The 23541-nt window shown below is 34.1% G+C and overlaps 1 protein-coding gene across 2 annotated transcripts in view; it reads left to right on the top strand.

The window, feature by feature from the left end:
* The window catches only part of CLDN15 (claudin 15), a 113275-nt gene that overhangs the window by 58484 nt on the left and 31250 nt on the right, over window positions 1-23541 (top strand). For both annotated transcript variants that reach the window (XM_053718339.1, XM_053718340.1), the window contains exon 2: window positions 19838-20002. In XM_053718339.1, coding sequence (XP_053574314.1) covers window positions 19838-20002 — 165 coding nt within the window. The remainder of the gene's footprint in view (window positions 1-19837; window positions 20003-23541) is intronic.

Raw genomic sequence — 23541 nt, 5'->3', positions numbered from 1 at the left:
GCTTGCGAGTGAAAGCGTTTAAATTGTACTCGACTTGTAATCTTGCCCTACATTACAAAAAGTGCATATAGCCACTGTTTATTTTAATAATAATAAAACAGATGGCATTCCAATGCTGTTGTTTTAAAGCACATGTCATTTTATTTGCTGTACTGCTAGTGGCATTTCATTGCCAACTGGGATGTAAAAGCATTAAGTGGTGAACTGATAGCAAATTATAGGGACACTGTCGTGTTGTTATGTTCTGCCCTTAAAGTACCAATATATAGTGGGGGGGGGGGGGGGGAACAAGCCTAGAACAAGATTTAGGACTTTGTTACCACTTAGGGCTCGATTTGTCAAGCTACGGCGGACAGCGGAATTCAGCATTGCACAAGAGCGCTACTTTTGCTCTTGTGCAACGCTGCCCCCTTCCCACACACAGCCAATCACACGCACGGTTGGACGAGACTGGGGAGATTTAAATTTTCCACCTAAGAGAGATAGTATAGGAAGAAGTGGATAGGAAGGATCAGTCTGATGACCGCTGCTTCATAAATACGGACTTCAGGTTTTCTTGTGAGAACCTGCAGTCAAAGACAAGGAGAAGGCTGGATAAATGAAAGGGCCATTATACACTCATTTTTTCTTTGCATAAATGTTTTGTAGATGATCTATTTATAAAGCCCATAAAGTTTTGTTTTTTTTAAAAATGTATAATTTTGCTTATTTTTAAATAACATTGCTCTGATTTTCAGACTCCTTCCTTACCAAGCCCCTAAGTTTTATGTGAATACCTTCAGCTACCTTCTCCAGCTTGCTCCTGTTTGTGTAAAGTGTCTTTTCATATGCAAAAGAAAGGGGGGGGAGTGTCTTATTTCCCACTTGCAGTGGGCTTTCCAGCTACCTTTTCAACAGAGCTAAACTGAAAGCTTCTAAGTAAGTTTTTAAACAGTTTTATACTGGATTTTTATATCAGTATCTGTGCGTCCTATTCTTTATAGTAGTGTCTTTTACATGCAGTTATATGAAAATGAGTGTATACTGTCCCTTTAAGCCCTTAAAAGTACATGTTAACAGTCTCTAAACATGGCGAACATTGCATACTAGGTCTCTGTGCTTGACTCTTCACTACTTGTTCTTTGAGGAGTTTCAAGTCTAGCACTCTGTTTACTTTAAGCTTACTTGACTGGTATTAATGTTTATTTCTTCAGTTGGATGGTAAACAGACTTCATTGAATAAAGCTTGTTTAGAAATTAAAATTAATAAAATGCATGCTCTAATTTCATTGAGCATGTCAATTTATCACTAATGATTCTATTATTCTATGTGTTTAACAACCGCAAAGGGGTGAAACGCATAGTTAAAGTATCTTAGCTGCAGAGAAATAATCTAATGAATAAGAGCATGTGATTTTTTTCAGTATAAAGCATTCTCACTGACTAGTCATATCAGTGGCATATAGTATTACATTTATTGGACATTTAAGTCCTTTAGGTTTATATTTCGATTGAATTAGCTGATTATGCTCATTGAAATCACTGTCTATGAGAAAAATTGTAAATTCTGGCATTTGAATAAAGTGAGTGAGCTCTGGTACATTAGGCAGTTCTGCATTTTCTTCAGACTCAGCTCATTTAAATAGACATGCTCTTGAGATATATAGGTGGTGGTTTGAATGAACAAAACCAGTTATATCAAATACAAAAATAAATGTAAGGAGCAAATTCCCATACATTTAATACTATGCAGATGGTATAACAAGTCATTGTAAACTCATTAAAAGGACATGAAACTCAACATTTTTCTTTCATGATTTAGCTAGAGAATACATTTTTATACAACTTTCCAATTTACTTCTATTATTTAATTTGCTTCTTTATCTTGTTATCATTTGCTGAAAGGTTTATCTAGGCAAGCTCATGAGCAGCAGAGAACCTAGGTCCTAGCTGTTGATTGGTGGCTACATATATATATATATATATATATATATATATATATATATATATATTGAACGTGATTGGCTCACACATGAGTTCAGTTAGAAACCATTAGTGCATTGCTGCTCCTTCAACAAATGATACCAAGAGAATGAAACAAATTAGATAATAAATGTAAATTAGAAAGTTGGTTAAAATTGTATTCACTATCTGAATCATGAAAGAAAAAAATTGGGGTTTTATGTCCCTTTAAGGGAAAGCTAATTTTACAGTACAGTGTCCATTTACTATAACTTAGAGGCCAAATTTATAACAACTAGTGATCAATCTAGCATTGTTCTATTACGGCAAATACAGTTTCAACACAAAAGTTAATTAGTAATTAAAGATTAATGTAGAAAAATCACCTCCTGCATTGAAGAAGAATGAACTTCACATTTAAGCAATAAAATGCACAGTACTTTTACTGCATTAATAGAAACACTATTATTTTCTTAAAGCGCCAACCATGAGATAAGAAATGTATTTAATCATTTAAAAATCATTTAAAAACACAAGTGTATATACCTGTATCATAAAAAACAGTGTGTAAAAGTGTTCCTTAAAGAGACATGAATGTCTAAATTAAATGTTCATTATTCAGACAGAGCAATTTTTAAAATATTACCAATTTACTTCTATTATGAAAATTGACTTTATTTTTCTTGGTATGCTTTGTTAAAGAGCATACCTAGGTATACTTAATAGCATGCAATAATCTTCAACACTATATGGTTACATGTTGTAGAAACTGATATATATATAGTACTTATATAGGACATGAAACCCCAAATGTTTCTTTAAGTCAGAGCATAGCATTTTAAACAACTTTCCAATTTACTTCTGTTGTCAAGTTGGCTTCATTCTCTTGCTATCCTTTGTTGAAGGAGCAGCAGTTTACTATTACTAATTTTTATTGTTTTAAATGATAGATAATCCCTTTATAACCCATTCCCCAGTTTTGCATAACCAACACAGTTATATTAATATACTTTTAACCTCTGTGGTTATCTTGTATCTAAGCCTCTGCAAACTGCCCCTTTATTTCAGTTCTTTTGACAGACTTGCAGTTTAGCCAATCAGTGCCTGCTCCCAGATAACTTCACGTGCACAAGCACAGAGTAATCTATATGAAACACATGAACTAACACCCTCTAGTGGTGAAAAACTGTTAAAATGCATTTTGAAAAGAGGTGGCCTTCAAGGTCTAAGAAATTAGCATATGAACCTCCTAGGTTAAGCTTTCAACTAAGAATACCAAGAGAACAAAGCAAAATTGGTGATAAAAGTAAAATGGAAAATTGTTTAAAATGACATGCTCTATCTGAATCATGAAAGTTACTTTTGGCCTAGACTGTCCCTTTAATAGGAATAAATTGGTAATGTTTTTTTAAACTGCCCATTCTATCTATATCATGAAATTTAATTTTGACTCTCGTGCCTCTTTAAAAGTCACAGTTTTAAAACAGGAATTAGTGTGAGAGAAACAGAGATCTCGTTTGAAAGGAGATTAAAGCATTTTTTATAGCATACACAAAGGATCACAACATTGGATGTATGTTCAAAGGAACATTCTGTGTTAAATGTTGATTTCAAAGGCTTAAAACCATTTAATCAATTCACCAATTTGGCTGCAATCTGGCACTAGTTGTGAGCGGAAGTTACAACAAACCCTGAAAATGTGAAAACTGGTTCTGTAAGTTTTTTGTTAAATGTAAATAATACATTTTTCACTAAGGCCATATACTGATTTCTTTAGACAAAGCTACAGCAGAATCTACTGAACATATCTATTTGGCTTGGAGATATGAATTGCCTAAAACTAACTTTGGTGTTGATCAAAAGCTTGCACTTGTTTTTAGTAGATAATGATATCTGAACGTTGGCTGGAATTGTGTTTTTTTTCTAGTGATCATAGTACCAACCTGCATCTGTAGTTGATGCCCCACAAGCCACAAATTATTACCTCCTGAAGAAAACACAAAATAGTTATTTGCGTCATCAAACTCCCAATTTTTTAATAAGATTTTTTTTTTTTCACGATTAAGGACAAACAAAATTGATTTAGGGGTTTTACTGATTATATCACAGACTGAAGGGCCTATATGCTGATTGATCCATTTTATTGGTCAACAAATGTTGTCTGAGTTTTTATGAAACCCTTTTAGCTGTGGAATTTAAAAAGGGAAAAATGTCCTGTAAATTTTTTCGTTAAAGGGACATGAAAACCCATTTTTTTCTTTTGTGATTTTCATAGAGCATATCATTTTAAACAACCTTCTAATTTACCACTATTATCAAATGTACTTCATTGATCAGCAAAGCACTAATAGAAGCTAGCTGAACATATCAAGTGAGCCTATGACAAGAAACATATGTGTGTGTGCCCAAGAATCAGCAGCTAGTTCCCAGTAGTGCATTGCTTCTCCTGAGCCTACCTAGGTATGCTTTTCAATAAAGGATATCAATGAAACAAAGCAAATTAGATAATAGAAGTAAATTGAAATGTTGTTTAAAATTGCATGTTATACCCAAATCATTAAAGCTTTGACTTTCATGTCCTTTTATTTATCAACTACCCTATGAAGTTTTTATGCTACTCAGATTAAAAAAAAATTTAGTTTGATGTCTCTTTAAATTGACATTGAACTAAAATATTTGAAAGAACGCTATTAAAACATTTTAAATATATTTTGATGCATCAAAAAAAGGTTAGAGATATTTAACTTAAAGGGACACTGAACCCAAATTATTTCTTGCATGATTCAGATAGAGCATGATGACATTTTAAGCAACTTTCTAATTTACTCCTATTATCAAATTATCTTCATTCTCTTGGTATCTTTATTTGAAATGCAAGAATGTAAGTTTAGATGCCGGCCCATTTTTGGTGAACAACCTGGGTTGTTCTTGCTGATTGGTGGATAAATTCATCCACCAATAAAAAAGTGCTGTCCAGAGTCTAAACCAAAAAAAAAAGCTTAGATGCCTTGTTTTTCAAATAAAGATAGCAAGAGGACAAAGAAAAAATGATAATAGGAGTAAATTAGAAAGTTGCTTAAAATTGCATGCGCTATCTGAACCACGAAAGAAAAAAAAATTGTGTTCAGTGTCCCTTTAAGCTTAAAGGGACACTGTACCCAAATTTTTGCTTTCGTGATTCAGATTGAGCATGACATTTTAAGCAACTTTCTAATTTACTCCTTTTATCAAATTTTCTTAATTCTCTTGGTATCTTTATTTGAAATGCAAAAATGTAAGTTTAGATGCCGGCCCATTTTTGGTGAACAACCTGGGTTGTCCTTGCTGATTGGTGGATAAATTCATTCACCAATAAAAAAGTGCTGTCCAGAGTACTAAACCCAAAACAAGCTTAGATGTCTTCTTTTTCAAATAAAGATAGCAAGAGAACAAAGAAAAATTGATAATAGGAGTAAATTAGAAAGTTGCTTAAAATTGCATGTTCTTTCTGAATTACAAAAGAAATTTTTTGAGTACAGTGTCCCTTTAATCCTTATAAAATGAATTATGCATAATTAAAAATATTTTCAATGTACATTCATTATTTATTTTGCCTACGTTTAAAATATTTATTTTGAATGCAGATCTTTTGTAATGATGTGAGTGTATTTTGATGCATAAAAAAAATAAAAATAATTATGTTTCTGTCCCTTTGAGCAACTCCCACAGCAGTATTCATGGACAGAGACAGATTCCCCAAACATTTAAACAATAAATAAATAAATAAATAAATAAATAAAGTAAAAGGTTTTATCAGCACCAAAACATCTGGGGATTAAAAAAAAAAAAAATCTGTATTACAGTTTTTAATTACTTCTTATGTTAGTTTTAGAAGTTTTATACTGAAAAAAAAAACAAGAAAATTGTATCTTTTTATGTTAGTTTTAGAAGTTTTATACTGAAAAAAAACATGAAAATTGTAGATTTGTTAAAACAAAATTCCAACATAAGAAATATGCATTACTTACATTAATTTGTACTTTAGATTAATTCAGGAAAAAAAACTTTCTGTTAGCAAAAGGATTAAATTGGAGGGAGAGGCCCAGTCTTAATAAATGTTTACAGTTCATTAGATGCACATTTCTTAGAATTTGGAATGCTCTGTTAATCACAATAAGGGTAATCCGTCTATTTATACACAGCACGTACAGCTTTGGTAGTGGCCATGCCAATATACCTTTCTCCCAGATACTGACACCATGACATAAATATGCAGCTTAGAGAGGGACAGTGGCAGCTTTAGCCTCACGCAAACTCTGCTACATATGACGTGTGAAGAAGATGCAGTGACATCTCAATGGGTCAGATCCAATAACTAACTCCAACCCCTCCGATCTCACATGGACCTGGCGCACTAAAGAAGTAAGAAAAACTGTTCATAAAGAGGCTATTGAAAGTAGATGCTGGGAAGGGTGTACATTTATCTAGCCCATTGCATAATTAAATGATTTTACTTTATGTTTACTCCTTTAATATGATTAAATATGAGTCAAGGTTGCTCTCGTGGAATCCCATCCTCCATTTCTACTCCAAATGAGAATATGAACAGTTATTAGAGTAAACTCATGTATGCTTGTTCCTGATTGGCTCACCAGCCATATCCTCATCTCATACCTCATCTTTCTGGGCTAGGGAGACTTGTAGGCAATGACCCACTTGTGTTTTGTGAGCTGAGCCATGATAGGAAGATTAAGAAGTGGTCCCATGTGTTACAGATTCAGGTTGGCCCATCATGATAAAATATCCATTGAAAGGGGCATAATACTGCAATAGTAAAATGCTCTAAAGTGTAAGAGCACTTTATTATTACACAAATGGTTTGATGTAGATGTGTGTTTAACTCAAGCATTTGGGCAAAAAGAAAATGCTTTAACACATTAGAGCATTTTAATATTGAATATCTCCCAACCATAACTTATATTACTGGTTGTAAGGTCTTCCAGTTGTCTCCCCCACAGGGACTGCCTCGATTTCGACCATGACCCACGTAACTCCAACCATGACACACCCACCGCAACCCTCTTGTCATAGCTCCTCCCACAAAACACTTTTAGACCAATGCCCACAAGCATCTCTCACTTCCTTATCCTGGAAAGCTTTTGGAAATTGTCGTTTGTTATTGCATTATTGTAAGTTTACATTCCCTCTTGTTGCCTATAAATCTAGCTATATTGAGTATAAGATAACTCTGTTAAAATTGAGTTGGTACCAATATGCAACACACATTTTATATACATGTTTTTAAATACCTGTAATTAAGCAAACCTGTTTGTTTGCATAGTTTTTTTTCTGAAATTAGCTAGCCACTTTCCCCCAACTGATGTAAAGTTAAATAAAAAGATTAATACATAATATAATTTCAAAAGGAGAGAGCCTCTTTTAGTCCAATTGTGCTTTTCTCAGAGAAGAAATTTCCTGAAATATATAAGGATGATCCTGCCTAATACGGACTTTTTCAACCCAGAAATATCAGGGAATCCTCTGAATGAGGAGCAGCCTAGATGATTGTTTCATCACAATCCCCTTTGTTCCATAGTTCTAAAAATGAATGTGTATTCAAATTTAGAGATATTAAAAATTCTGTTCAGCCATTCAACATATTACATTTATTCATGAAATAAATATTGAAAATATTTTGTTTACATTTTGAATTGACGCTCATAAGTAATATATGATTGTGCACGAGTTACACCCCTGTATTAATGATCACTGGATGACAGTGAGAGCTCACTGATTTCTAGCAAACAAAATGAGTTAATATATACATGTCATTAATCCTGCTAATACATAGATGCCAGAAACAGTAGCGCAATCAGATAAAAGCAGAAATGTAAAGTAGAATTTGCTTTTCTTATCTGATTATCTGATAGAAATCAAGTGCTCAGTTTCAGATAAGGAACTGGCTTAGTACATCCTATAAAATTATTTGTTTATGGTATTGCTTTTTAAGACACTGTTGTCTTTTACAGCTGAATCTGTCTGAAACCACTTAGAGAAATAGATATGAGTTGACTGTACTAGACAACTGTGATTTATCATATGCTCCATGTTAGACTATGTCATGTCTTTTTTAAAAGACATGATTAAGGGCTGAATGTAGGCCAAAACATTGTTCTTTTCCTTGACCCTGATATGGAGCAATAAAGGTAACTCTTTTAAAAAATTGAGGCTGAAACTAACTTCTTTCTTTAGTGACATTTGGAAGTGGCTAATCCAAGGTTCCGCACCCTTTATACCATAAGTGTATGCTGTTTTCCAACACTGAATTATATAATATATGATTTTCCTCTCTTCCTTCGGGTCTGAAGTAGCACTCATCACTGACAGAATTCACAAATTATAAGTTAAACATCGAAGCCTATGAGACCTGCTACTGATAGCACCAGTTGTACAACAATGTTGTAGAAATGACCAGTAGTGGGCCTCCAGACATCAAAAGTTGAAAAGCTCAATTTGAGTGGTAGTTACAAAGTAAAAGCAATGGCTATTCACTTCTCACAACTGACCAAAATATTACTCATGAGAAGAGGAAGGGTGGGAAGTGGCTGTGTGTTATATCACATCTCTAAATATTTTATCAAAAAGCAGTAAAGGTGAGGTTTGGGATTTGCTGATAGGGGCAAAATGTATCTTGCCAAAAATTCTTGCAATATCCACAACCCCAGCAAATTTTAACTCTATAAGCAACAATTCGGGACCTCACCAAGTGTAATTTACTCAAACATCAAGTCCCTGGAACACTCTACCAATATTTCCCACAAGCCATCTAGAGCAAGATTTGCCTACCTGTGAATACCTGACTACCCTCCAGTACAAATTAAACATAACCACAGATACAATGAACCATCCAGCAAAGTTAACCCCTAACACAAATGTTATGGTTCAGGTGAAAAGTTAACCATAGCCACAACCAGCTGGAACACTCCCCCAGAATTCACCTGTGTTTGTGTTGACCCAATGATAACCTCCACAACAATTTCTTTAACTTTGACCACCACTCCACACCAAATACCTCTTTATATGACCCACACCACAAGCCTCACCATTAAAATTAGCCTACAATGCAAACCGTTTTCTCCTCCAGTAAAAACTAAGACTGTCAAAAAAAAAAAAAAAAAGTTGAATTATTTAAAAAATAATTTAAATAAAAAAGAGGTCTTCAGGCTTCTCTACTATCAGGGACAGGTCTGTTTTCTAAAGTCCAATGTCTTAGCTTGAATTATCCTTCTTTAGAGCATGTAATTTTATGACTATAAACCCTGCAACGCTAGGTGTTGTTAATCATTTTAGCCAATTAGGATGGTTTATTAGCAGGTCGTCAAACTTGAGTCGGCCCACTCTTGTGACTGGTTATTATCATTAACCAAGGATAGGTTAGAAGGTTTTTTTGCAAGGAAAAGTTAGTTAAGGCAGTGGGATACTTTGAATGTGGATAATGATAGATTAAATGCTTTTTTTTGTTGGCTCATCTTTAAAGGAAGTCATTGAGGATATCAGTTTATTAAGTATTTTGCAGTGGGAGGATAATGGCAAGATTTATTAAAACCTAATAGTGAAACCAATGTCTCACATAATTAATTTGAAAATTGCACAATTCAAAGAATTTTGTAGTCATGAGTTACTCTCAATTATAATCAATGGAGCAGTATCTCATAACTGTTCATCTCTGGACACAAAGAAAGAGCTCCACTGTGAATGATAAAGACATCAACAAAATGTCTCTAAAACAATACAGAACAAATTCCCTTGTTAAAACAGTCATTTACAGTAGGGTGATCAGATCTGGGGGGGGGGGGGGGGAAGGGACACTTCATTGATGACACTCAACATATTAAAAATGAAAAAGACGAGACTAGGTTTTGGTTGTATCATTTTTAAACCATTTATTTTTAAATTAGATAATTAATGAAAATAATAGTTGAGACAATTATCACTGTTATTAATTATCAACTTCACTTGTAACATTTCTGAAAACATACAGCTATCAATATATACTAGGCATAATCAACTGTAATTCTTACCACTCATAACTGGTGATTTTTTAAGTTGGTTAATCAGAAGGTTCCCTCTATTTATTAGGCATGGGCATTCGGCAGCTTTGTTAGCTGCCGATTGTGGAAGTAGATGGCTGCACATGGACTTCTGCTATATTTGGCGCCAGATTGATTCTTGTGTAAGATCCCCACACTAAGATCCGTGCAAATCCAGATCTTAGTGTTGTGATCTTTCACAAGCATAAATACAGCACCGAAAATAGCTGAAGTCCATGGGCTCCATTTATTAAACTGCTTCGGAGGCCCATCATTTCAGGGTCGCCTGAAACGGAAGTTAAGAAGCAGCGGTCATAAGACAGCTGCTTCTTAACCTGTCCCACCTTTTATGTGGCTTATTGAAATCATCCCGATCCGGATGATTGACAGCCCTTGCTAGCGGCCGATTGCCGCCAGTGAGCAGGGGGAAGCATTACACAAGCATTTCACCAGAATGTTAAATGCATAGAGCGTATGCTTTTCGCATTTAGCAATGTCTAGCGGACATGAGTCGCTGTATTGTGTATATTGTGATGTATTTGCTAAAATGCTTCTAGTAAAAGCTATCACTGTTTAGTGTTAATTTTTTCTATGCACGTACACGTGAAGCATAGCTAGATATTCTCAGTGCACCAGCAGTTTAAATACTGCAGCTGCTCAGAGCGCCAGTGGGGCTTGTATCATGTCAACAATTAACAAATTGTGTCATTACCAGATGGTACAAGCAACTTCGGCTATCTGAGCAAGTGTTGTATTTAAAATGCTGGTGCAAGGTGCATACTTAAAAACACTTTTGATACGGCTATAGCTTTTATTAGAAGCATTTTTGCTAATACGTGTCTATTACAAAAATGCTTCTATTCAAAACCGAAATGCATCCGTGTGAATTTGAATATTGGTTTGGAATGTCCCTTTAATTATAGCATGAAGGCTTCAAGGGCCATACATAAATACTAAAGAATTATATAATCAACAAATGCATAATATACAAACAATGCAAAAGCATTTAATCTGAATTTCAAATGAGTAGAAGATTTTATTCTGACAAATCTTAGTTCCATTTCCTTTCCTCCTGTATCATGTGACAGCCATCAGCCAATCACAAAATGCATATACATATATACTGTGAATTCTTGCACTTGCTCAGTAGGAGCTCAGTAGCGTGCATATAAAAATACTGTGCACATTTTGATAATGGAAGTGAATTGGAATTTTTTTAAAATGTGCATTCTCTATATGAATCAGGAAAGTTTAATTTATACTTTAGAGTTCCTTTAATATATTGTGAGGCATTTATTTGCTTTTCCCAATCAAGTGCAGCCTTAGATCCTGATGTTGCGTAGTTGTTGTTGTTGTTGTTGTGCACAATGGTGTCCATATTCAAGGAATGGGATTAGAAAACTGTTTTTAATATCAGTAGATTTTTGCAGTTTAGAAGAATAATTTGCCAGGTAAGACTTTTTGGGAGGTTGGAAATCTACCCAGAATTGTGTTAATTTATTTTTAGTTAAAGGGAAGTTAACTCAAAATTTTGTTCCCCATAAAAGTTATAATTATACAGAATTTTCATTGCACATCTAATATTTATTTTGTCTGCTTTTCCTGTATTTTAAAGGGCCATTGTAGTGAATAAAATGACATGCTCTCATTCTTTAGAGCATGTAATTGTATCACTATGGACCCCGCAATGCTAGGTGCTGTTTACTTATGTGTTTAACCCCTTTGTGGTAGTTAAAGTGCCAATTAGAAGCCACAAAGACTGCAGGTCCCAAGTGGAAACTGCAACTGATCTAATCAGCCTAGCTGGTTCATGTGACTAGCGCTGCTTAAAAGAACTCTGGAAAATGTTGTGTAAAAAGAAAATAATGATTAAAAAGTAAACTCAGAAGCATGAGACCACTAGGTCTATAAAATATAGAGATTTGTAATATGGTCGTAATCAAATATATGGTGGAGAAAGAATAGCAGATCTACTTGACAGATGTCCTTGGTACAAAGGTAACTCAGTGGTAAACACTAGTAGATGATAGATAGATAGATAGATAGATAAAGACAGATAGATAGATAGATATAGATAGATAGACAGACAGATAGAAAGATAGATAAGTAGATAGATAGGTAGCTAGATAGATAGATAGATAGATAGATATAGACAGACAGATAGATATATAGATAGATAGATATAGATAGACAGATCAATAGAAAGAAAGATAGATAGGTAGATAGGTAGATAGATAGATAGATAAAAGGCTCCCCTGCATTAGGATTGTACACATTCTGCACACTCCTATGTATATACTAACTGCTATGGGCCCTCTCCACAGCACCTGGGTCCTGGTGCCACTGCACCTACTGCACCAATGGTAGTTCTGCTCCTGCTGTGAGGTAGTTATGTGAGGTAGTTATGTGAGAAGCTGATGGTTGTGTTGTTGGCCGGAAGAGCTTGGAATCTGAATTGGAAAAATAAGTTTCTTTTATCCTTTATTTAAATACATCTGCTGATGGCAATAAAGAGACTAGTAGAAAAGGAAACCTTGTCTGAAGGTTGTCTACGGCTTCTGGCTAAGTGACCTAAGTAATTCTGTGACACATTCTGAGTATGCTTTATTTTACAATTTGCAGTAGGGTTTTATACAGCTTTTATGCCCCCTAGTGTTTGATTTGAACATTTCTGGATTACTAATGTTATAACACACACTGCTATCTAATTCTAAATTAAAAAAAAAAAAAAAAAAAGATTATAATGAGAGCTGGAGTCTCTTACTGCCAGAAACTATTGTAGGATTTGATTATTTGTTTTTTAAAGTGCACTGCATATATTTAGTTTGATAATCTTTTCTAGATGTTCAAGAACTCAGAAAGATAGATTTTTACATTAGATAAGAACTAAATGGTCATTTAGATCTTTACATACTTCCTTCTGAAATATAAGTTTAATTCATTCAACGTTATGCACATACCATCCACCCTTAAATTCCCTTACAGCTCCTCCATGCAAGGTCTGTTTGGAATTCTTTCATTAGCGATGTAGAATGGATCCTTGCAGTAATAGTAACAGACCTGTATCCTAGAAATGCCTTTGATCTACTATGCATTGTGACACAGCGGTTGTTGAACTCAGTACAGTAAAGTACTATGACATTTGTTCTTTAAAGCTAAGTGATAAGCTTTTTTGTGAGTTTTTTTCCCCCAATGTTTGTGGATTTCTGTACTTTTTATATATATACAGCACTATTTGTTTTTTGTTTCCATATTTACAGATGTATTATGGAATATGGACAAACATTTGTGATTAACTTCATTGATTTAAATGATCAAAAAAGATATTTCTTTGGAAACATAAAATGGAACATTACATTTAAGGGACAGGAAAGTCAAAATTAAATGTTAATGATTCAGATAGCAGTGTTTGTAAAAAAAAAATGATGGCAATTGTATACATAATTGCAAGCACTGCTGCCATGGAATGATACAGACACTCAACTGCATCAGATTTTGCTATAAACATTGCTGCAAACACTGCTACCAGATGGCTACAGACACATGCACGCTCCTGAGCTCATGAAGGATTATTTTTTAATATAGGATGTCAAGGGAACTAAGCAAAACTGATTATAGAAGTAAATTGGAAAGTTGTCTAAAATTAAATGCTCTAGCCAATTCATTTAAGTTTACTTTTGAGATTACTATCCCAATAAGATAAGTATAATAGTCAACAAATGATATGCAAATTAATTGTTTTTAAAGAAGCATTTAATACAGTAAAATTGCATAATTGACAAATGCAGAAAATGCAATAACACTAAGGACCTGATGATAAAGCTCTCTGCTCAGGAGAGATAATCTAAGAATCTGGTCAGTATTGCAAGGACCCTTAAAGCGACAGTATACACTCATTTGCATATAACTGCATGTAATAGACACTACTATAAAGAATATGATGCACAGATACTGATATAAAAATCCAGTATAAAACTGTTTATAAACTTACTTAGAAGCTCTCAGTTTAGCTCTGTTGAAAAGGTTGCTGGAAAGCCCACTGCAAGTGGGAAATAAGACAATCCCCCCCCCCTCCCCCTTCTTTTGCATATGAAAAGACCATTTACACAAACAGGAGCAAGCTGGAGAAGGTAGCTGACGGTATTCTCATAAAACTTTGGGGCTTGGTTAGGAGTCTGAAAATCAGAGCAATGTTATTTAAAAATAAGCAAAACTATACATTTAAAAAAAAACTTTATGGGCTCTATAAATAGATCATCTACAAAACATTTATGCAAAGAAAAAAATGAGTGTATAATGTCCCTTTAAATAAGTTTAGAAACACACATTTTAGCTTGACTGCTGTTTATGTCACTATACAGAGTTCTGTATGTGAAGGAGAAAGAACTACATTAAAATATAAGGTTTAAAAGAATCACATTTTGTGTGATTTCTCTCAATGATGTGTGTTTTTGATCATTGTCATATAGTCTGAATTTCAATTAATTGAATTCTGAATTAGTAGTAGAATTTTCTAACAAAATGCAATGCTAGTTCCATTTACACTGCCCCCTGCATCAGGTGACAGCCATCAGCCAATAACAAAAAGCATATGTGTGTATACTGTGATCTCTTGAATATGCTCAGTAGGAGCTGGGGGCTCTGAAAGACTGCATATAAAAAGATTGCACATTATGATAAAGGAAATAAAGTTGTTTTTTTAAAAAAAAATTGCATGCTCTTTCTGAATAATGAAAGTTTGATTTTGGCTTAATTGTCCCTTTAAAGGGACACTGAACCCAATGTTTTTCTTTCATGATTCAGATAGAGCATGCAATTTTAAACTACTTTCTAATTTACTCCTATTATCAATTTTTCTTCGTTCTCTTGCTAGCTTTATTTGAAAAAGAAGGCATCTAAGCTTTTTTTTTTTTTGGTTCAGTACTCTGGACAGCACTTTTTTATTGGTGGAAGAATTTATCCACCAATCAGCAAGAACAACCCAGGTTGTTCACCAAAAATGGGCCGGCATCTAAATTTACATTATTGCATTTCAAATAAAGATACCAAGAGAATGAAGAAAATTTGATAATAGGAGTAAATTAGAAAGCTGCTTAAAATGTCATGCTCTGAATCACAAAAGAAAAAATTTGGGTTCAGTGTCCCTTTAAGTAGCTGAGTCAATTACTTGCAGTCTAAAAGTCTAAAAGTCATTTTTCTGTGTGTGCTCTTATATCTCTGTTTCCTTTGACACTATTGATCCCAACAAAAGGGAGTAAATATTTTCCATTTGAGTTATCAGTATTGTGACGTCTTGTCAGTTGAGGAGTACAACGTCTGCTACGAGGTCATTTAGTACATCCCCTGTTGAGAGGTATTGTTATGTTTACGTGGTACTATGTCAGGGGCTTTATTAAAGGGACATTCAACACTAAATACATATCATGCACCTCTCTCTAATTATTGAAGCTGACCTATTGGTACTTAGGTTAAACTGCAGATATATTAAGGAGAGTTCTTGCAGATGTGCAAATATGTCAGAACTTGAATTCAGTGAACACTAGATTTCCACATGGCTTTAACTACATAGGGTCAGATTACAAGTGGTGCTCTATTTTTTTTCTGCTTGTGTGCAAACACTGCTGAAGGTAAACTTTTAACATGGGCTAGCGCTTGTATTGCAAATTAAAAGTATATTGTGCGCAGCGCACATAGATTCAATGGAGCGCACTTTAAAAAAATAACCTAGCACGTATCGCTTGCACGCTAACCCGAGACCTCCTAAGACCTACAGCACTAAATCCAAAGTGAGTTATGAATATTTTACATTCCAATGTTCTTAACACAAAAGAAAATGTTCATTTAATTTAATTTTTAAATATATATATATTTATATATATGATCTGATAAAATATATATCTACCTATATATCTACAGGTATAGAGATGTATACAGATATATCTACAGGTATAGAGAGATATACAGATATATCCTTAATAATACTAAGAACATTTTCTTTTAAGTAAAGAACTTTGGAATGAACAGTATTTACATGAAATACATAGTAAATACACAGTAAAACACATATAATATTACATGGATTTAAAACTATTCCATACTATTTTTATAAAATATTAAAATTGTATTAAAATTATTTTTCAAATTTTAAAGTATTTAGGGCTAGATTACAAGTGGAGCGTTAACCTTAGTGCGGGAGCAATATATCAATATCGGGACTGCACTAAGTTATGTTCATATTACAATTTAAAAGTAAATGTGATCGCTCAGACACAATTGCATTTTACGCTTAAACTTTTTACGCAACTTCAAAGCATAAAGAGTTGGCCTGAGAAAAAAGTTGCACAAAACAAAATAAAACAAAAATAATAACCTTTTATCGACCTACACTATCCATCCCCTACACTATTAACCCCTAAACCACATCCCTATTACAAACTACCCCGCTACACTATTAACCCATAAACCGCAATTAACCAACCTCAATAACCTCTACACTACTTAGCCCCTAAACTGCAATTACCCCCACTGCAATAACCCCTAAACTACTTAGCCCCCAAACTGCCACTTTTCCCACCGCAAAAACAACCCCCTACTCTACTTAACCCCTAAACCGCCACTACCCCCATTGCAGTCTAGGGGTTAATAGGTTAGGAAATTATTGTTTGGGGGTAATGGCTTTTTAGGGGTTAAGTAGTGTAGGTGTTATTGCAGTGGAGGTGGTGGCAGTTAATAGGTTAGGGGATTTATTATGGTAGGGGGAATAAGTGTTAAGGGGTAATTAGTGTAGGGGTTATTGTGGTGGGGATTAAGGGTTAATAGTGTAGAGAGGTAATAGCAATGGGTTTATGGCGGATTAGGGGTTAACAGTGTAGCGGGGTTAAAAGAGTAGGAGGATGTGCAGTTTAGGGGTTATTAGAATAAGGGGTTTATTGCGATGGGGGTTAGAGCACAAGTATAGGTGTTTTTTTTAACTTTGCTGCTACATTGAAGTCAATGGGGTGAATATGATGTTGAAAACGCAAAATTTACTTTCAACTCGTAATACAAACGCACCACTCGTAATCTAGCCCTTAACTGTAGAAGCTCCAGAGCGTATATATACCTTTTCCACCAGACCTATGTATGTATATACATATATGTATGTATTTACAGATATACATATATAAAAATAAAAACACATGTGTATATATATATATATATATATATATACATACACACCCATACACACACACACACATATATATATATATATATATATATATATATATGTGTGTGTGTGTCTATCTACCTACATTATAGCCCTTTCCAGTCAAACACCTTGTCATATGGCATATACATTTTAATCCTTATAAAAAAATATATAGTATTTATATGAATATTTTTTTTTGAACCCTTACACGTTACGCAGGGTCTTCACTTCACACTAAACCGATAAGTGCAAATTTTGGTTGCGCTCAAGCAAACCCATTTACTTTCAACATTTACATTATACATGCAAGTTAGCGAGGTCCCAGTATTGCTTATCACATCCCGTGTTAACAATAGCATGCCACTTGGAATTTAGCCAATAGTCTTTATCAGTTTTGTACTTTATGCACAATATTACAAATGGCGCGCTAAGCATATAGCGAGTTGCGATATAAATTTAGCGGCGGTTTTAACTTTAGCACAGTATTTAAAGTTAAAAGTAAACTTTGCGCTTATCTGATAGCAAGACTTAACACCTTTCAGGTTAAGGGGTTACAAAAAATGTGCACCAAACATAACATTGATACATCAAAACATACAGGCTATAAGACAATACAGATTTGTTTTAATTTTGTTTTAATTAGATGGAGGTCTACTTTTTTTGGAAGTTTTATCACAATAATTTACTAATAGATCTGCTATGCATAATAAAATCTGACCTTGCACATGAAATTGATCTTTGGTTAAGACAGTGAGTAATATTTATTGTGCTTAATTACCCTTTTTACTTAAAGGGAGTCTACTCCAGAATTATTATTGTTTGAAAAGATAGATAATCCCTTTATTACCCATTTCCCAGTTTTGCATAACCAACACGGTTATATTAATATACTTTTTACCTTTTATTATTACCTTGTATCTAAGCCTTTGCAGACTGCCCCCTTATTTCAGTTCTTTTGACAGACTTGCATTTAGCCAATCAGTGCCCTCTCATAAGTAACTCCATGGGCGTGGTCACAAAGTTATCTGTATGACACACATGAACTAATGCCCTTTAGCTGTGAAAAACTGCCAAATGCATTAAAATAAGGGGCAGCCTTCAAGGGCTTAGAAATTAGCATATGAGCCTACCTAGGTTTGGCTTTCAACAAAGAATACCAAGAGAACAAAGCAAATTTGATGATAAAAGTGAATTGGAAAGTTGTTTAAAATTGCATTCCCTATCTGAATCATGAAAGTTTAATTTTGACTATACTGTCCGTTTAAGGTCATTGTAGTAGTGCAATATACATGCTCATATTGCTCTTTTTGCAAAATGAAGTTTGTGGCAACCCTGTGTCGAGCAAGTCTATCAGCGCCATTTTTTCAATATATAAACACATGAATCCACATATATACACACCTATATATGCATACTACCAGGAAAAGATTATGACTCCCTGAAGGCTCAGATGATGGTTAGCATTTTTTAGCAATTAAGTATTTTTTAATTGCACATAGTTTTTTTTAGACATAATGCTTTTGAACACTCAATAGACTACAGTATAGTGTAAATATAAATCTTATATGCTCTGGGAAGCAAAAAATTAGTGTGACTCACTTTATTGTGGTGGTCTAGAACCGAAGCCACAATATCTCTGAGGTACGCCTGTAAACCTGTGCAAAATTCACTTTTGCATTTCTTTTAACCTGAGCCTTATATATATACAGGTGGCCCTCATTTTACAACGGTTCAATTTACACCGTTTCAGAATAATAACCTTTTTTTTCCCCAGTCATGTGACTGCAATTGAAAATCATTGTGAAGCAGTGCATTTATTAAAATAGCCAGTAGGTGGAGCTGTCCGCTTGTGTTGCAGCAAAGTCAAGCAAGCGGAAATTAATCGGTTTAACCAGACCTGAGCTATCGAGCAGATTTCAAAGGAACAAGATCTTCCTGTCTATAAATCAGTCCAGATTGGAATGCATAGAAAGAACTGTTAGCAGTGAAGTCTATGTTGTGTGATTACTTTATTATGTTTATAATGCTGTTTAGCATTTAAAGTCTTCATTTCAAAGCTTTAAAAATGTTTTAGGTGTTACTTATGACAATTTTGAGAGGGGTCTGGAACCTATTTCCCTCACTTCCCACTGACTTACATTATAAACTGGGTTTCAATTTACAATGGTTTCGATTTACAACCATTCCTTCTGGAACCTAACCCCGGCGTAAACTGAGGGCTACCTGTATATATATATATATATATATATATATATATATATATATATAGCAGAGATGGGTCCCCAATATTTTCAATACCTTAGTAAGCTTTACGCGTATAGGGCACTGAGAATGATTAATAATATCAAAAAAGCTTTGAAAAATTATGTAATGTATTTTATATTTTCATATCATAAATTCATACATTTACACATTATAGTAAATGTTTGATATATATAATATAGTACTATAGGTCAAGGAAACATTCAGATGTGCTGCTAATGGACTGGATTATCGTTATAAGAATGGCCAGCTTGATACATTTTATTTTTTGTATAGGAAACTCTTTTTAAATTGAAATATATGCCATCCTTTTGAATGTATTATTTATTGTATACAAAGATAAAAATAGCTAACATTACCATGTCTGTATTCACAGGTTACTTGCAAGCCTGTCGGGCCTTGATGATCTCCTCACTTGTTTTCGGATTTTTCTCATGTCTCTGTGGGATGGTTGGATTGCAGTGTACCAAGGTTGCAGATGGTAACAATGTATTAAAGGGCAAGTTTGCAACAGCAGGAGGCGCACTCTCTATATTTTCAGGTGAGAAAATATAGTTCTCCTTTGCCATAGCTAATAAAGAGAGGGGTCTTTCCTTATGACACACAACTGGCATGTTTAATCATTTAAATAAGAATCTATACAAAGTATATAATTTGTTTTCTAAGACAGTATTACCCATTCTATAGATTTCTGCTTAAGCGCAAGCTGACAGTGGTACAATGTTAGGCATAGATATTTAGGATGAAATACACTTTATTATATTTAGTTATTAAAATAACTAAAGTTAATTAAAACCATGTCCTTGTAATGGAACAGCTGCTAGATACCAGTGAGTTTTTAAGTTATAAATGAATACACCAACCTATTCATGAATATGGTAGAGAAAAAGATAATATATGAGAATAATCTATTTAAACTTCATGGGGTTTATAGATGATGTGTTTGGCGTGTGGTAAGGCAGCGTTGACTCCTTGGTGAATTTTGTTTCAGAATTAAATGTGTCAGGAAGAGGCTTAGAATTCACACCAAACTACAGTGAGGAGTCTATAAAGTTACTGGACACAAAAGTTTACAAAAAAACTGATAGAAACACATTGTTACAATACAACAGTTTCCATCCACGTAATCTAGTAGAATCATTCCATAAAAGCCAATTGATAAGGGTCAATCGGATAGTAACAAAACCACACAATTTAACTGTAAGATCTCATGAGATGCAAAATACATTTTTAAATAGAGGGTACCCCAAAGCTGTAATAGATAAATGCGGCCAAAATTTAGGAAGATTTGCTCCCAAAGCAGATAAAAAGAACAGAATGGTCTTTTCCTCACAATATAGTGCCCATGGCAATCAAATAGCCAAAACAATAAACAAACATTGTCCTATTCTTAAACAACATAATGGTCAGGTTAAGGAATTTCAAGAACAGACTATTGTTGCATACAAGAGAGTAAAAAATGTAAAAGACCACTTCATCAGGTCTGATATAGGCCCTACTAAGCAGAAAAAAACCAAAGATTTATGGATAAGAAAAACCTAGGTTGCTATCCTTGCGTAGGATGTATGAGCTGCAGCTCTATAATTAAAGGGAAATCATTTTTCCATCCCAGAAGCAGTGACGTGCGGTGAGGTCTGAGGCTGGTGAGGCACTAGATATTTTACGCGGAAGAAAGACATATACCGCGGGCCGCAAGTACCCCCAACAGGCCAGGTTTTTTTTTGGCTGAACCATATGCATAGATTAAATAATAAGCTGATAGGTGAGAGCATGTTATTAACCATGGTGTTACTGATCAGATGATTATTTTACTTTTGCACTGGTTCAGCTATAATGAAAACCTTACCTGTTGGGGGTACTTGAGTACCACAGTTAAGGTACATTTCACTAAAGCACCAGCTCATCTGCAATATGTTGATTACCTGACAAATAAAGCAGGTTGTAATAGTGTGATCATATATTACAGAAGTGGAAAATTGTATTGCAAATTAACTTCAGAGAAAAACAAAACAAAACCTTCTGTTCTTTTTAAAATCTTTTTTTAATAAATAAATTCCAAAGTTTGAACTTCAACATATACTTTAATAAATAACTTCAACATTTTTAACTTTAATAAATACCTTCTACAGTTTTAACTGTAACATATACTTTAATAAATACCTTATACAGTTTTCACTGTAACATATACTTTAATAAATTCAACAGTTTTAAATAACATACTTTAATAAATACCTTCTACAGTTTTCACTGTAACATACATATACTTTAATAAATTCAACAGTTTTAACTAACACACTTTAATAAATACCTTCTACAGTTTTCACTGTCACATATACTTTAATAAATTCAACAGTTTTAACTAACACACTTTAATAAATACCTTCTACAGTTTTCAATGTAAGATATACTTTATATATTAGTTAAAACTGTAGAATTTATTACAGTGCAAACTGTAGAAGGTATTTATTAAAGTATATATTAGTTAAAACTGTTGAATGTATTACTTTAATAAATACCTTCTACAGTTTGCACTGTAATAAATTCTACAGTTTTAACTGTAACATATACTTTTATAAATAAATTCAACAGTTTTAACTGTAACATAAACTTTTATAAATAACTTAAATAGTTTAAACATCTAACCAAAAGTTGTTTTCTATTTGAATCGCTTGGCTACGCTCCCTTATTTATAAACAAAGTCCATTCGGCGGTCTTTTTTCACAAAATTTTCAATCACTTTATTCAAAAAGCCTTGATTGTCTTTGTCATGAAACTCTACCAATCTTCTTCGCTCAATGGATAAAATTGCCAGGGATGATAGTCGTCCCTGATCAGTTCTATTCCTGGTGTGTGTTTTAATTCTCTTTAAAGCAGAGAATGACCGCTCAACAGAGGCTGTTGTAGCTGGTATTGTGTGAACAAGATGTAGTAGTTTAACAGCCTCTGGAACAGTCTGCATCAGATCGTTTTTGGCCAAAAATTTCATGAGATCTCCAGGTGATTTGCATTCAGTCCTTAAAACTTCAGAACCATACAATCCAACTAGATCACATTTTAGTCTAACCAAGTCAAAATATTTGGCATATTTTCTAAGGCTCTGCAGTTTTTCATCATCAATATTTTTTGACATCTCTAGCAGTTTGGTGCAATCGACCAAACTAAGGAATTCCAGCTCACTAAATTTATCAAAGCGAACTCTCATTTGAACAGTGACATTGTCTAATATGTTGTAAAACAATCTTCTTCTGACATCTTTTATTGGCTCTCTACTTCTTGTTCTTTCGTTATCTATCATCCCCAGTCTGACGCATTTCTCTTCAAATTCCCCATAGAAAGTGTCAAACTCTTGTCTCTTGCTTTCCAGAAATTTCATAGTGTCATCAATTCGCCGACAGCAGAATCCAACATCCATCAGTTTGTTCTGCAGCAAACGAAAGAGTATGTCAGTTTGTAGGAAAATGGCCTCATATGCCATTAGCAAGAAGCAGGTTGATGATTTATAAAGAAAGCTATTATATCCTTTCGCCATTATGTAGGCCTCATTGTCCCAATCAGCTGGATTTTGTCGGATAAACTGGAACATAGCACGCAGATCAATTTGGAACATGTTGACCGTATGCACTAGTCTTGAATGTGAACTCCATCTGGTGGGTGCTGATCTTGGTAAACGTCGCTTCACAAATTCGTCCAGTACTTGAGTGCGCTTGGTTGACTTAGTGAAAAATGTGGCCATTCCCTCAAGTGTAGAAAAAAATACTTTACACTCAGGTATAGATTTGGCAGAATGGGAGAGCACCAGGTTCAACTTGTGGGCATAACAGTGTATAAAAGTGGCTTCTGGTACTTTTTCTTTAATTTTGGCCTGCACCCCATTAAGATCTGATGCCATGACAGATGCTCCATCGTAAGTCTGAGCTACCAGCTTTTCAAGACAATTGTATTTCTCCAACACTCCCAATACATAATTTGCAATAGCTGGTGCTCTTCTGTCAATGACTTGATCAAAGCCTAAGAATGCCTCCTTCACCTCACAAGTTTCCTCCCTTGTACACACATAACGCAAAATTACAGATATCTGTG

The sequence above is a fragment of the Bombina bombina genome, chromosome 6 (assembly GCF_027579735.1).
Source record: "Bombina bombina isolate aBomBom1 chromosome 6, aBomBom1.pri, whole genome shotgun sequence".
Classification (NCBI taxonomy): domain Eukaryota; kingdom Metazoa; phylum Chordata; class Amphibia; order Anura; family Bombinatoridae; genus Bombina; species Bombina bombina.
Note: the sequence above shows the minus strand (reverse complement) of the source record. Positions and strands in the feature narration are given on the sequence as shown.